Source organism: Chamaea fasciata, unplaced genomic scaffold (assembly GCF_029207755.1).
Source record: "Chamaea fasciata isolate MVZ Bird 193981 ecotype frontalis unplaced genomic scaffold, bChaFas1.0.hap1 SCAF_1, whole genome shotgun sequence".
Classification (NCBI taxonomy): Eukaryota; Metazoa; Chordata; class Aves; order Passeriformes; family Sylviidae; genus Chamaea; species Chamaea fasciata.
The window spans coordinates 74,530,011-74,545,559 of record NW_027094086.1 but is presented as its reverse complement, the minus strand read 5'-3'; the positions used below and the strand labels follow the sequence as shown (position 1 = coordinate 74,545,559).

The 15,549-nt window shown below is 39.1% G+C and overlaps 1 protein-coding gene across 3 annotated transcripts in view; it reads right to left on the bottom strand.

The window, feature by feature from the left end:
• The window catches only part of TRIO (trio Rho guanine nucleotide exchange factor), a 243,846-nt gene that overhangs the window by 47,494 nt on the left and 180,803 nt on the right, over nt 1-15,549 (bottom strand). The window contains exon 35 of one of the 3 annotated variants that reach the window (XM_066186252.1): nt 12,567-12,628. The exons of the other annotated variants lie outside the window; for them this stretch is intronic. Within the exon in view, the coding sequence (XP_066042349.1) occupies nt 12,618-12,628 (11 nt within the window). The 3' untranslated portion in view covers nt 12,567-12,617. Of the gene's footprint in view, nt 1-12,566; nt 12,629-15,549 lie in introns of those variants that run through there. 3 annotated transcript variants of the gene reach the window in all.

Here is a 15,549-nt window from a genome sequence, read left to right as displayed (position 1 = left end):
AAAAATGCTTATATATAAACACTTTCTTCTCATTACAAAAATGGAGTTACAAGTCCTTATTACATGAAGATTGTATTATAAACCTAACTACAGTTCCTTCAGGAAAGCATAGATTTTCCTTCTATTAGAGTTAAAACTCAGAACTGAGTTTTGAGAGGTTTGAGAACGAGCTGGGGCTAAAAGAACAATTTTAAATTACTTCGTTTTCATGCAGTTCTTATACAAAGTCTGAGTGGAAAGTGCTGCAGTGGAGGGAGCAGACTTCTAAGGATTAGAGGCAGAAGGCTGCCTGGGATTAACTCCATACATGCCTCTGATCTACACTGCTGCTCAGTCTTCACTTATTTCACAGAGTAGGCAACCCACCTGAGAGCTACAGAAATGGCCTTTCCAACAGACTGAAAAGTCCAGTCCAGTTGAAAAGTCCAGTTCAATATATCCAAATTAAAGGAGAAAAAAGTCAGAAGTAGTTCAGGCAAAAATGTGCATAGCTGAGGATCTAATCCGCTCACCCAGAGCAAAAAACCCTGATCTCAAATCTTTAGGTTCACAAGCAGGGATGGCAATTACGAAGTGACATCAGTATTTTTCTTGCATAAATTCCTATACCTCATAACATTCTGCTGTTGTTGTCATTGTTTTTGTTGTCTGTGTTTTTTTAAGGGGGATTTTGGAGTGTGTGAGGAGGGAATGGTGTAGCATTTTCTACAGGATCGCCTCTCAGGTCTGCCTGTGTGACTGCTGGTGTTGATGCACAAGAAGCAGCCGGATCGTACGTGCAAGCACAGGGTAAATAAACTAGCAGCACCTGACACGTAGCTCATTTTTTACTAACCATGAAACAGCACCTACAGCTAACTCTCTGGCAAGTCCTGCGGCCTAATGATTCGGAAAAGCCAAGAACAAGTGAGTAAAGACACAGAGGTCAGGAAAGCAGCACCTTTGCACGTGTAACTATAGCTGCTACATGAGCTCAGTTTAAGGAGGATTTTTTTTGCATGCTCTTTGTGGAGATAGAAAGGCACACACAGCACATACTTAACAGCTTCCATCTGTATTCTAAAAGAATAGACTTTCAAAGTGTATATGTGAATCTACGCCAAGAATTACACCAACCCATTAGTAATAACTGGACTCTCCCACTGCATCCTCTGAGTTCAACCCTCAGAGATTCTTATCCTCTCTTGGACACCATTTGCTAACAATTACTTTACAGTAAAAGCATCCTGTTTTATGGATGAATTATTTCTGAAGCTTGATATATCATAAAATGTTATGAAAGAGGAAAAAAGAAAGACAGGTTGACTCACATACATTCTGTAAAGCAATCTACTGTACATATAATAAATATATTTCTTCAAAGCTAATTCTCTATTCTTTCTCTACTCCGACAACTACCTTCCCTCCTTCAAAACCCAGCTCCCAGATGGTTAATAACTTCAGAGTAAGTTTGGGGGGTTGTACACTTATTCCCTGGATTTCATCCACGAGATTTGCCTCTCAAATTTCCCAAGTGCAATATAGACTTACATGATCCACTTAGGGACTAAAACACATACATGCTATTGTTTCTTCCAGCTCATAAGGTAACTAAAAAAATATGTTATTTTCAATATTCAGTTCCAGATTGAAACGCTCTCTCCAGCCAGATAACCATAAACAACTTCAACATTTATCTTGTCTCTCTTGTCTCATGTGCAAAGCATTTTTAAGTTACAGAAATGGGTGGAATTACCATGAGAATTGGTTTCCTCCTACCAACACCACTGCTTTTTCCAACTGATGTCAGATAAAGGCAAAAATACAATACATATTAGTTTTAGTAGTTTCTTGCCAATTCATTACTCAAAGGCGTATTTTCTTTCTCCCCTATATCTGAACAAGTTTTTCTTCCTTCAGGCTTGATGTGTGACTGGGGCAAAATCTCAGATCATTTAATTAAGCAGGAACACATAATTAATAATTGTACATGAATTCTAACACTTTAATGAAAATATACCAAACTTTGCAATTCCTTAAAAAAAAATCTTTACGCAATATCAAAGTCGTCTACAAATAAAATCATGCATTAGAGTACAGTCTGAATATTAAGCCTAAATCCCACATTACCAGTTTTAAGTTTTCAGTGGCTAGTGCTGCCACAGATACAATTTTTACTTGTTCCAGTTCAAGAGATGGCATAGCTAGAGTTATGCTGGGGTTTGCAAGTAAGCTTTGTTCCCCTATTACGAAAGGCTATTGAACCCCCTTACGACATGGTCTGTGCGCATGGACATCTGTTTCTGAGACACAGAAAGGGAACAATGAAAAATGTTTGTGAAACCATGTATGTTTGCCAAGCAAGAATTTATATGTGCCTATGATCTTAATTTATGGTCATAATGGAAAGCATCTCACTGACAGGAACTGACTACATCCAGCACTTTATAAAGCGTGTTTTGTAAAAATTATGTGGAAGTAAACTAACCACTGCAACTCCAAGAGTTTAAAAGTGAAGCACAGGAGCTACAGCAAAGACAGAAGAATGCAAAGCAACATGAAGGGGAGAAGACTGCTGCCGTGCCATGAACAGACCTCCAGCAGACTAAGTAGTCACAGCTCTGGGTGAGCATTTGCTCTAAAATATTTTGCTGCAGAACATTCTGCCTATCAACTACTATTTATAATTGACTCCTTTCACTCCCACCTTCCTGCAGGAAGTACTGTAAACCTGTACTTGTTTACTTCTAAAAACTGGAAAAATTGCTGTTTAAGGAAGCGACTGTGCAGCACTTGGGGGCTACAGAGCAACCTTCTGAGAACACAGCTCTATTGCTGGATCAGAGATGACAGCTTGCTAACATTAACTCCCACTGGCTGGAACTCCAATACCCTGTTACCTTTTGAGGAACTGCTGAGAGGTACGACCATCCACTGACACGCGACCCTATCTTCAGAGGTCTCTGATAAGATTAATCCCCATTATATCCTTGATTTCATGTATGCAAGCCTTCTACCATCCTCCTTCTCCTCTCATCCATCTGTAACTGCAGTTTGGGTATTATCAAAAAACACTGATTGTAACTTGCCTTTTGCTGCTTTTTTTAAGTATATGTGCACAGCACACAGCAACAGGTACGTCCGATGGCATCCCAACAGGTGCATCAGCTCCAGACACTAAAGGTTAGCACTGTTTTGTCCTGGAGGTATTTCCAACGTTTTAATGAGTATCATACAAACTTGATCAGCAGCAATAGAGCAAATGCCAAGCATAAATATCGTTTCTTGTTAAAAATTACACGGAGGAATGGGAGAAGACCCAAAAAGAGTGAGTTTAACATGAACATCCTTATTCTTATCTATGTGCTCCTCCAGTCGAGACTGAAAGATCATGGCTTGCCTCCATATTACATTTCAGAATCAATGCTGGCTCTAAATAAATTTCACAGACTGATTTATTTCCCAACTGCCCTTTCTTTTCAAGCTCTATTTCCCCAAAAGCATTACTTCTCAACAACAATTTAACAGAAGTGACACATACTGAATTATATATAATTTCTTTGGTTTAGCACAACATTCTAAGAAAATTTCTGCTGATCTCTTAAAATACTACCCTGTTCCACAGAGCAAGAGTTACCATTTATTCCCCTAGTTCAACTAAAAAAAACCCCCATAAAGTAGCACATGCCTCTTACAAGCTTTTTCTGAAAGAGCTTACTGTACAGCATCTCAGTAGTTTACAGAGAAGATTAATTTCCTAACTGTTCCCTTTCCCATACCGGTCCTTTCTGTAACACTCTGCGTTTTCTGGCTGGGGTCAGATCAGAAGGAGGGGAGAGCAGAGAAAGAGAGAAAAGGATGAAAAATAACCCATCCTACTAAACCCCCGTGATTTGAAAACATCCCCCAAACAACCCACCAACCTGCCTCCCCCTTCCTATTGTATCTGTACTGTGCATATTTGTACCTAAATCCAGGATCCAGTATTTACAGCCGCTTGGCTGCCCGTTGCCGCAGCAGGTAGGATTCACTGAGTGAAGAGATCCCAGAGTGTCAATCTGTTTAATCCTGTTCGGCATGGTGAGGAGGCAGCTGTTCCGATACCCACAGCTTCCAGATGACCTCCTTGCCTGTGCCCCGGGATGGGTTACAGCTTCTGCTGAAGGTGCTCACCCAGATAATGTTACAGGCAATGCCATCAGAATGAGGAAGTCGCTGTTATCTTCTCAGGCTGGTTCAGACCCCTGCCTGCCGTCAGAGCAGCTCCTCTCTCCTAGGGATGCTCTCCTCTGACTCACTGAACACAGTTCCAGTCCTTAAATTCACATGTGGGAATAGCCAGATGCAGCAGATTACACTCTACCGTAACTACCCTAATTGAGGCTCATGGTGATCTTAAAAAATACAGCAAACCAGCTATTTTTCCTCTCAGCCTTCAGAAAAGAAGCAGCCCAGTACCCCTACAAAGCACTACAGTAACCAGAATGCACAAAATGAACCTTTAACACCTCTTTTCATTTTATACTGCGTAGTTTTTAATGCTTTAGCTAAAGGCATAAACAGAAAAAAAGATGGACATTTTCCAGTCGGCTACACCACACAGTGCTTTCCCTCGAACTTCCAACTTTTCTTGACAAACAACAGATCTGTCCTCACCTTCACCTTCTCTTGAGCCTTGTTTGTGATAATCAATCAATCAATCAACCAAACCCCACAATACTAGAAAATCCACTCCATTTGATAAATTAAGATCTTACCCTGGTTTAACTACAACGCAGATCCATTTCACTTCTGAGCTCATACTCTGCAAGATATATTTCTAGTTAATTAAGCTGTCTTCCTGTTCAGTAAACTGAGACTGCATGTGTTTTAGGTTTTGCACATGCATTCTTCACCTAGCACGCCACAAAAGCATTTGTCTATAAATATTAAATTACATTTTTCTTTTTTTTCACTATGCAAACCTAGAGAAGATGTTTGGTGTCTTCTCCTGAACACATTATCAGCTAATTTTAAAGGAGCTACGTAAAGCTACATTCACTAGATAGATAAATAGCCAAAGCAAGAATTTAGTTTTTGTAAAAACAGAAATTCCTTCTATATTGGAAAAAAAAGCCCACAAAGGAGATTGAACAAACATTACTATATAGTACACAAACACGTAAAAAGGATAATAAAGCAGTGAAGGGGTTGCCAATGATACTAGCACAAACAAATGCATGTAATGCAAGAATAAATAGGAATTTCATGTAGAACTGAGATTCTATAGGGTCCCAGAGTCAAAACAAGCTTATCACTAGCATGTAACACAAGCGGGGTACACACACCTCATCCTGTCTGCAGTGTTGGAAGAGTCATGGTCAACCCCCACCTGAGAATAATCTTTTGCTTTCTAAGAACAGCTAATCTAAATTCTGCATCAGTTTTTCCTTCATAACCTCCTGCACTGAAACCATTAATTCTCATTCTTGATCAATTTTCTTTTGACCCAAAACAACTTTCAAATGACACTGAATTCCTAAGGGTGGGGGTGTTGTGAGGGGGGCAGGCAAGGCAGAGGAAAAAAACCATCTCTTTCTCCAGGATAAGTGATTTTTTTTAGTTTACCACCTAGAGTGAGACTTTCACTCAGGCTAGTTTACTCACCGTGAATTTGCAGAACATCTGAAAATCATTCTAGTTTCTACTTGAGTAAGAAAAAAAAATCAATTAAACAGTCCTTTTCTTTTACTCTGCAACCATTCCCACACATATCGAACACACTCAAGAATATCCAGCCATTCTTGTTGTGGTAAAAGTCTCATACCTTTGACTAACATCTAGTTAGACAGGCTATCAATACAGCTTTGAAGTAGTGATTTCCATAAGTAAGAAAACTTTTGACCAAAAGAGAGCAAAACTTATAAGTAAAACTGTTTTTAGGTTGGTTTTGTTTTCCTTTTTAACTGCATGAATACTGCCCTTATAAAGCAAATAATTTATACAGGAAGATGATATAAATGCTCTGGGAACTGCATCATTTGCAGCTTGCTATTGCAAAAAGTTCTTCCGCTCCTACTGAAAGCAAACACTGTTATCTTTAGGTTTTGCTTTGACCTCTTCTCTTCTCTTCTCAGAGAAAAATATGATAAGCAAATCAAGATGGTGAAGGAATGAGAATGACCACATGGACTATCTCAGAGTCATACTTCACAGGTTAAGAAGAAAGTATCATGGATACACAGTTGTCTTGGATGACCCTGTTTTTGTAAAATACAATGGATCACAGCAACACTGGACTGGAGACAACAGACTCCACATGAATGTGGTGCAGAGACACTGGGCGCATTAGGTAAGAATTTGGTTGAAAAACATCTCGGTGCATATACTGCAACAATAGCTACAACTTCCTTATGGTCCAAGGCAGAGAGCACAGACTTGTAAATTCTCCTGAGCGTAAGCAAAAGGCAGATGACTTATATATCACCAACCCAACATTTTCTTAATTTAACAGGCAGGGACCATTATGCAGTACTACTGTCACCTCAGATCACACTTAAAACACCTCAAGATGTACCACAAGTCTCAGTTTCCAAGACAGGGACCTGTATCAATAAATGTAATTTTATGCCCAAACAGGCACCCTATTAATGTCTTTCCATGCTTTACTTCAGGCTCTGCCACAAAGCTCTCTTTGTCCTTTAGCTCCATCTGGTTTTCTGTATTCCAGCACCATATCCTGCATTAGCTACCCCTGTTTGCTAGACAGCTCTTCCTGCAACTCCTTGCATCAGCAGTTTTTTTGTAGGAACCCATCCTTGGTAATAACACACCAGTCAGGTAATCTTAATTCTGCCGGCAGGAATATGTCTACATGGAAAAACATCCTTAAGAAAAAATCCAGGTGGGTACAGAGCACAAGCTCAGCGCAGAAGAGGTTGGACTGCATGGGGGGCTGCACAGCAGCAGTGAGCTGCCCCTGATCATCTGCTGCTCAGTATTTGAGACCATAGGCCATCAGGAAGACAAACTCTGATGAAATTACTAATGAAAAAAGCTCATTTGTTGATGTGTGTCAGTTGACAGAAGTTGAAATAGTTGTGGCTCATTTTTTTTTTTTAAATAAAATTAACTGTTTCATTTTTTGCCTTACCTGCATAAAGCTGAAATGAGTTTTCTTGGTTATACTCTTTAAATATTATCCTTTAAAACAAGTCAATAGTTATCTTCATTTCTGAAAGAAGTAGGCCCTTAGCAATTTAAGATATTTCCCAAATATCTTAAAATCCTGAACAAAATAAATGTCCAGGTGAAAATTATGTCTATTGAATGAAGATTTTAAAATTCCCAGCAAAAGAGTCCACTCACTTTTAAGATAGCATTTTGCAAGAAAGACTATATCCCAGTGATTAAACAAAGAAACTAAAAAGGAAAAAAACCCCAGCAGATCAGGTAGCACATACTTTGTATGATAGACGCAAATGAAGCAGCAGATGCCTGTATCTATTACTACAGTGAAGGAATGGGATCAACTTTCTGCAATTAATCTCAGGGATCACTGATGGACAATATCAGTCTCTCAAAACCATTTTAAGGCATTAACATTTTGCCAGCTCACCCCAGCACAGATTTAACAGCCCACCAGTGTCTGCCATTGACAGTCAACAAATCAGCTCTTCACAGCTCCAGCTTCTCACAGGTACTAGCTCTTATCTGCAGCACCTGTACCCACCATTTGCCACTGTATTAACCTCCTTATGGAAGTGCTACCTTGTGTGAGGTTTTATTAATAGTCTTGCATGTAAGAATGGAAACATTCATCCCTTCTTTCATTTAACAGGACAACTGGAGTTAAGCTGACTGCATTTCCCATACTCCTAAGATTTTTGCATGATAATAGAAATATATAATAGAATTATATTAAAACAAAGATAAACAGCATTCCAACTTAATCTTTGTAAGGCCCCATTACACTTTGCACCATCTTGGTAGAAACAGGCAGAACAAGAGAGGGAAGCTAATAAAATGCAGAATTTTCAAATTTAAATACCTATTCCGAGTTGCCTGAGAGCAAGAAGCTGAAGAGCCAACCTTTCTTCCTTAATATCTGTCTTGGCAGGGTGGGGAGGTGTCTGTGTTTGAAAGATTATAGCATGAGAAAACACAGCTTCACTATTACTCTCAAGCAAAACTAAATCTGCCCTCTGCGGAATCTTGCTCCTCATATTCCCGACATTCCATTTAAAAAAGTAATTAACAGATTCTGGAATCAGAACTACAAAGTTACTTTAAAAATTCTTGTTCATCTTAAGAGGGGAGAAGCTTATACAAGGTAACTGAAATTAATAGAAGAAGTAAATTCTTTATTCAGTTCTGCCAGCATCTAAATGTCACAGTTTCAAAACAATTGTTGAAGTGAACTGTGAGACAAATGCTTCCACAATTTAGTATTGCACAGTTCTTATAATTTTGAGTCATATGAGTCACGTTTCTGCATATGGGAGAGAAAAGATTCGGACTTTTGAAACTGTGCTAGACCAAAGACCACCCACACCTAGGAGGCAAAGTTAGACAAAAATCCGTAACTATTAAAATTCTTTAACTAAATAACATTGCACAAATCAATAGGAATTTTGTTTCCAATATGCATTTTGCATTAAAAAAAAAAAATCAGACAGACTTTCCACACAAATCCTATCTTTGGCAGCTTAGGTCCTCTGCCCCACACCAGAATATTGTTAACACAATCAAGAAATTGTGAACAGCAAAACCCCATCAATAAATAAATCTGAGGTTGAATCTTCAAAGGTGAGCTCCCACACTACCATGAAAATTCTGGAAGGAGCCTAACTTTGCCTTTTCCTTAGTGTACAATGTATGCACAGTGTAACTGCTTGGGGTACAGCTGCGCCACTAGGATCTGGTTTCTTTAGCCCCACACACAAAGATCATCCTGTTCCCGAAAAATAGCCTTGCTGCTCCTCAGTCTCTCAGATAAATAACACTGCCAGTCTGCAAGGAGCAGAATCATTACAACAGCGGCTCTTTGGACTTAACATTCAGAGTGTTGTTTCCTGTTCTTTACAAGCCCTGCTGCCAGCTGCCACAGACACTTTAAACTCCATCAGTCAGAAATTGTATTGTGCAATGAATTGTGTGAACATCCTTAATCCGAGATTTCCAAGAGCTCCCTTCAAAATAATGGTATTTTTCAACAACCAAAAACCCCCAAACAAACCAAAAAAAACCAAACCAAAAAACTTGCAACCAATAGCCACCTCCAACAAAATACACTGGCTGTCTCACCAGCTGGCAAACCTGGGAAAAGTATTTTCTGATTGAGGGTAAAGAGGTATTCTCATCTGTGTAATTTATAGCTTTCCATTCTACGTCTTGGGTAAAGCATTTGTCAAGAGCAACTGATATCAAGACACTGAAGTACTCAGGCTTTAATTAAAAATATTGGGAAATGAATCATGTACCCAATTATTCAGTCACCCAGGCTAAGATCTAAACAAGTCCTCCCTGTCTCCAGCTTTGCAGAACATGCCCTAGCTGTAGCTCATGCCTACAGTAAGAAAGAATATCAAAAAGCACATGACACAGTAAATTCTCTCCCATCTTAATCATTTGACTATTATTTACTTGAATTTTTAACTCTATTCTGTGCTGTAGCCAAGGGAATGGAGCCTATATACCACTCTCAAGAATGAAGAAGCCTTTCAAAGAAATGATGAGATGTTCAGTGTCCCTGGTCTTCTGTTTATCTGGAAAAGCTTTGGGAAAATTCTGACTCCTCAATGCAGTCACCACTGCAGCATGCCAAACCAGCTTGAAGGATCCCAGCCACTGTCAGCAAAACCACAACAAACCAGCTTTAGATAATTCAAACAAAATCTCTTGGATGAGTGTAAGGAATTTTGTTTCACATACATTCAGTACTTAGCAAGGGGTGGGAGGGGAGAAGGAATGGGCCATGTGTCTGTACTTTGGAGAAAACACAAGAAGTGTTCCAAGCAAGAAATATTTGCATCCTAATGAGATATATTGAAGAAATACTCATTTTTTAATATTAATTTTAGTATACAAGTCACCCTTCATCATTCATTTTTTTCTTTATTTCCAAAAGGGGAAACAGCCTTTTGGTGTGAAAAAAAATCTGGTCAAAACAAAGTTTAAATTTCCAAACTGGTCTTAGCTGTACGTACAGGAGGTTTGGATTCTTTTTAGCACAAATTTCTTAGGTAATTATCTTAACTAAAAATGCATGCAGTCAAAGACAAAAGAATATATTCATCAGAAGTGCTCAGAATACTGAATTGTTCTTGACTTAAAATTAATTTAAGTCACTTAAAAGGAGAACGAACAGTTCTACCAGGTCAAACCAGGTCATTAAAAACCCAAAACAACAAAAGCAAAGCTTTTACAATGGGACACGTACTCCCTGTAAGAAATTCTGATGCTGAAGTTCTATACAAATGCATCTGGACAAATTACTTCTCCCTGCTGCTTGGTATTATTGACCAAAACACTCTTCTTATTCTACTTCTGCTAAGTTCAAATTGTAAAATTGCTATTTGGTTAGTTACAAAGGTTTGCTTCGCTGCTATCTCTCCCCGTTTTGCCTCTGCTCAGTACTGCTTACCACAAGGTCCCTGTAACAGATCGGATCAAGTGGCATGGCCCCCCCAGGTGTGGCAGATGGAGCCCAGCCACAATCCAACACCCCATTGCTTCAGAAAGAAGGAAAGGCACATGGGGTCTGAAAGCATATCAGTGGGTTTCAAATAGAAGCATTTAACACAAAAAAACCCTTACATACTTCCACAGCTTCCTTTATTATATTAAAAGCTCTTTAGATGTTACTCTGAGACAGTAAACAGAGCTCTAAGACAGTGCTTTCCAAACTGATTCTGGCATGATTATATGTAGTCCTGCCACATCTTTAGAATGAAAGGCTAAACACACCTAAGCCTGTTCTACTATATCAACCAACATTTAAAGTACATGTATTTTGTTACTCCTGACACAATGAGAAGTCAGCATGAAATGCACTAGAACCAGCCAACAAGTCAGGCCATGACAAATAAACTCTTTAATATAGACTGGCTACTGACATAAAAATTTAAACATGTGTGGTTAACAATTTGGTGGTTTTCACCAGTCAAGCTTTTCCTGTTTAATACCACCTAAAGCACACTTCAATCTAGTCAACCGGTCCCCGCCTGTCATGCTGGAGACTAGGGTCCAATTCACCAATGGGGAGGTAATTCTTCCTTCAAGGGACATGGTTAGTGGTGCACTTGGCAGTGCTGGGTTAACAGGTAGTCTTGATGATCTTAAACTCTAGCAGCTTTTCTTCCTTTACCCTATCTGTAGGTTCATACATGCAGCTAGATTTCCCTGGACTCTGTGTTTAAAGTGTCTCCGTATCACTGATACTTTGAAGCTTCTATTAAAAAATGAACATACACCAAATTAGGTTATGAACACACTCAGCATGGTGCAACAAGCACAACTGGAGTTTCTAACAAGGAGAAATACTTTTTTTGATTCGTTCCTATTTCTTACGTGGAATAAATATATCTGGGGGCAAGAATCTTCAGCATTTCTGATAGCCCCAAAGGCACTACGAGGAGTACAAGACTCCAGGGAATACTTAAAACATACCAAGCCCCTGCTAGCAATTCTAACTTTTAGCATAAGATCACAGCATAACTCAAGTTCCAAGTGGCCTCAAAAACCCATGTAGTTCAATGTTCTGCTCAAAAGGATGGGACAGTTATGAGATCAGACCAGCATACTTGGGGCATTGTCTATCTGCTCTTGAAAACCTGACATACTTTTAAGCTCTTGTAACAGGGACTATTTCTGCTGCACTGTGAATGGTTAACAAACAGTAGAGGTTGGCCACAGCTGGCTTACAACCACAGGGAAAAATTAAAGGATTTTGGTAATCAAGCATAATTTGATATCAAGTTTACCTAAGAGTACCTTTACTATTTATGCCTGCATGCCAGTTATGCAAATGTCTTCTGTTGCTATAGGGGTTAACCATTATATATGCATCTTAGAAAATGCAGACTGTAAATTTCTGAAAAGCATTATCAGTATGTTTTCCTGGGATCATTAAATGTTTTTATTAACTTATCACAACAGCCTCTTTTACACAGCTTGCTCTAAGAATTCCATCGCTTTTTTGCTTCGAAGTTGGACAATAATGAATTTAGGTTCAATAGTTGTTTCAGGTAGAGGAAACATCTTACTATTTGTACTCAACTCAAAACTAGGAGGAAAGACAAGCACGTCCTGAATTGTAATTATACCTATGTCAGTGAATGTGCACTCAAAATAGAAGTGAAACATTGCATAATAATGGCATCAATTTAAGAGATGTAAAGTACATTCGTAAAAAGGCTACTGATAGTTATGTTAAAAGCGATGCAACATTTCTGGTTTAGCATGCTATTTTACTATTTGCAGGAAAAGTGAAATGAAGTCAATGGAACACATTCAGCAGCCTCCCCACAAAAACAGAATTGGAGGAAGTCAGTGGAACCCTAAATCCTGCTGGTTCCACCTGCAGGCAGTGATGATGACAGATGATGTGATGTAATGTAATGTGAGGATGTCCCAAAAGGTGCTCAAGCTCATCAGCTCTAGCTTGCTCCTTAAAAAAAAAAAAAAAGGCAGCAAACAAAATACAGGTAACAAAGGCACCCTCACAAAGTAATTCTGAACACTTCAGCATTTTTTAAAAATTTGTTACAACTAAAGAGGGACAAGTTAAGGAAAGCAAACAACACTTCAGGATGGTGTTCTTCAATTGCAAGATAGAAGCAACATTTGCAGGATATGATTTGAGTTTGTTCTAACCTTGGTTAGAAAAGAAACTGCTGTCAAAGAAAGGCTAATTGCAAGCAAAGTAACAACTCTCCTGGGAAACCTAAAGCCATCAGAATTGCTGGTTTATATCCACCCTCTACCTCCCAAAGATCAGCTGTGCAAATATATCTGCTCTAAGCAGATACTTTTTATGCACCAATTTCCTTTCCAACTACAATATATTAGAGAAATATATTTGGCAGCTGTCTGGGACCAAAAGTAGATTCAAGCCAGTATTATAAAATTTCTTTTTCTCAGCTGTAATATTGAGCTCCCAAACAGGGCAAAATCCTTTCATTAGCCATGTACGAAAACTCTAGAGACAAATTAACCTTGTACTTATGCTCACAAATAGAGTCTGCATGGGAAATACTGACATACCTCACAAGTCTTCCTGGGCTGCATTATGATAAAAGAATAATGCAGGAGTTAAAAGCAGGATTATGCAGAAATCAATCCTATGATGTTTCAGAGCACATGTGAACTCGACTTAGAGAGAACTCGTCTAGAAATTCAAATTGTGAGATTCACCAAACCTCCTTGTCTAGTTTAAGATTGCACAATGCCAAGGAAGCAATTCATAGAGACTTTACTATTTATCAAGGCTCAATTAGAATTTGGCTATTAACTCTGACTATCTGACACGGTTTGGCTATAAAACTCAATGCAAAGATTATTATTTAATGAACCACAGTCAATTGCTGACATTTTATTTAAGTTTACTTATGCTCAGATGATGTTTTTAACTGCAAACTCAACTAAAACCACAAGGTGGGAAAGACAGGACAGAGAATTCTTGTTTTACTTTATACCACAGCTACCTTGTTTGCCTGGACTAAGTCATGAGAACATGTTTGAAAAATGACACACATACAACCTAAATTCAAACCATCCCTGCCACTATTGGACTAGCAGTGCTTTTGGGAAAAATATCTCTGACTAAATGAAAATTTGTGATTTATTACACTTTCAAAACAAACAGTAATTGTGAAGTTGAACTTCAGCTATTAAAATGCATGCATCTCTGTTCAAGCTCAAGTCTGGCTGATAAATAAGTTGAGCTGACACTGCAGCACAGCCATTACAATATTTTTTCAAATTAAAACATGTGGAGTTTCAAATTTGACTGACGGCTCAGCTTTGCCTCTCATGGGCTCCTCAAAAGGCTTTCTATCAGCTGGCTATCTGGATAGGCAGCCTGTTATTTGGAAGTTTTATGAGGAGGTAATTGATTCATCAAGAAACAGAATTTTTAGATTAAGGTCTGGTGTCTTGTACAACTCCAACATATTCCTCTATATCACTTTCTGCATGCAATCACATCCATCTGTGTAGCAGCAGCAGCAGATCCCTCTTGGTTTGGTGCCCTGGAAACTACAGTCCCCACCTTCTGCCACCTGGCCCCAAGGCAGCACAGCAAAGCACGTACCCCACCAGCTCATTGTCAGGAGTTACTTTCCCCTCTGGCCTGGGCTGTAACTCATTTCCTGCAGCTGCAAACGCTGTCAGGCAGTCTCACAGGCAGCGCTTTGGCTCGGAGCCACGGGTGGGGATCCTTTTTCCTTACACATGGCCCATGCTTCACTTGCTTGCAGTCTCAAAACAGCAAATCCTCCCCTTCTACAGCCTCTCTCTGCTCCTAAGCAAACAATTGCTGCTGCCTAAGTCATCCTTCTTTTCTTCCACTACAAACAGGGAGTCCTTCTTCAATTATTCAAACTGAATGCCCTTTTTGCTGGATCAAATTCTCCTGCTGATACACAGAGCTTCCTCTTCCTGTACTGAACAGTATTTAGACTCAACATGAAACACTCCCTTTCTCAAGCATAACTTTCAAAGCTCTCAATCACACATGAGACTTTTACCTTTACTCTCTCCCCTTCTCCTTTCATTGAAAACTGGTATTCTCAATAGGATCCAGTATTGTCACAGCAAGCTTACTTTATGTAACAAATTCAAGACTGTTTTAGCCCATTCTGTGGCCTCAGCTATAAAATCTCTCACTCTTCTTGGGAAATATCTCTAGGTTACCCACACAATTTTTGTCTTCCTTAATTCTTGAAGAGAGGGTCCCTTTAGCAATTCAAGAAGAGCTCTGACACCTGCCCTACATCAGTCCTTCCCATCTTGCAGCTGTAGAAAATGGCTTATTACACAGATATTTGAACAAATTTGTCAACCTTTGTCTTGCAAAGACATTTGATCTGCCTTATTATGCTAAGATTTGTTGAGAGAGACTACATTTCTATATTTCTGGCTGCAGTCAGGACAGTATCCTCAGAGTAAAATCAAAAGCCAGTATTCAGTATGTGAGTGGTGTGTGGTTTGGCACCATGTTACTAAGACATCACCTACCTCCCCTCAGATTTGAACAAACCTATACAGATCCCTGGATTATGCAATGGTATAAAACAGGCAAACTCGATACCTTCAGGTAAACAAAAGACTTCTGTGGCCAAGTTGTGAAACAGATAGTAATGTGAATTGGCAGTTACACATGGTCCTCCCCAGAATCTAGTAACTTAAAGGAGACATAAATGTAAGCCCCATAAGCAAAGGCCTGTTGCAGCCTTTGTATCTCGCCAAACAGTAGCTCCTACAGAACAGATATGATGGACTAACATAAATTCTTCAGAAGTACTCACAGATTCGGAAAAGACAGCAGACTTGTGATCTAAACAGGCAAGACATTCACAAACAATTTTA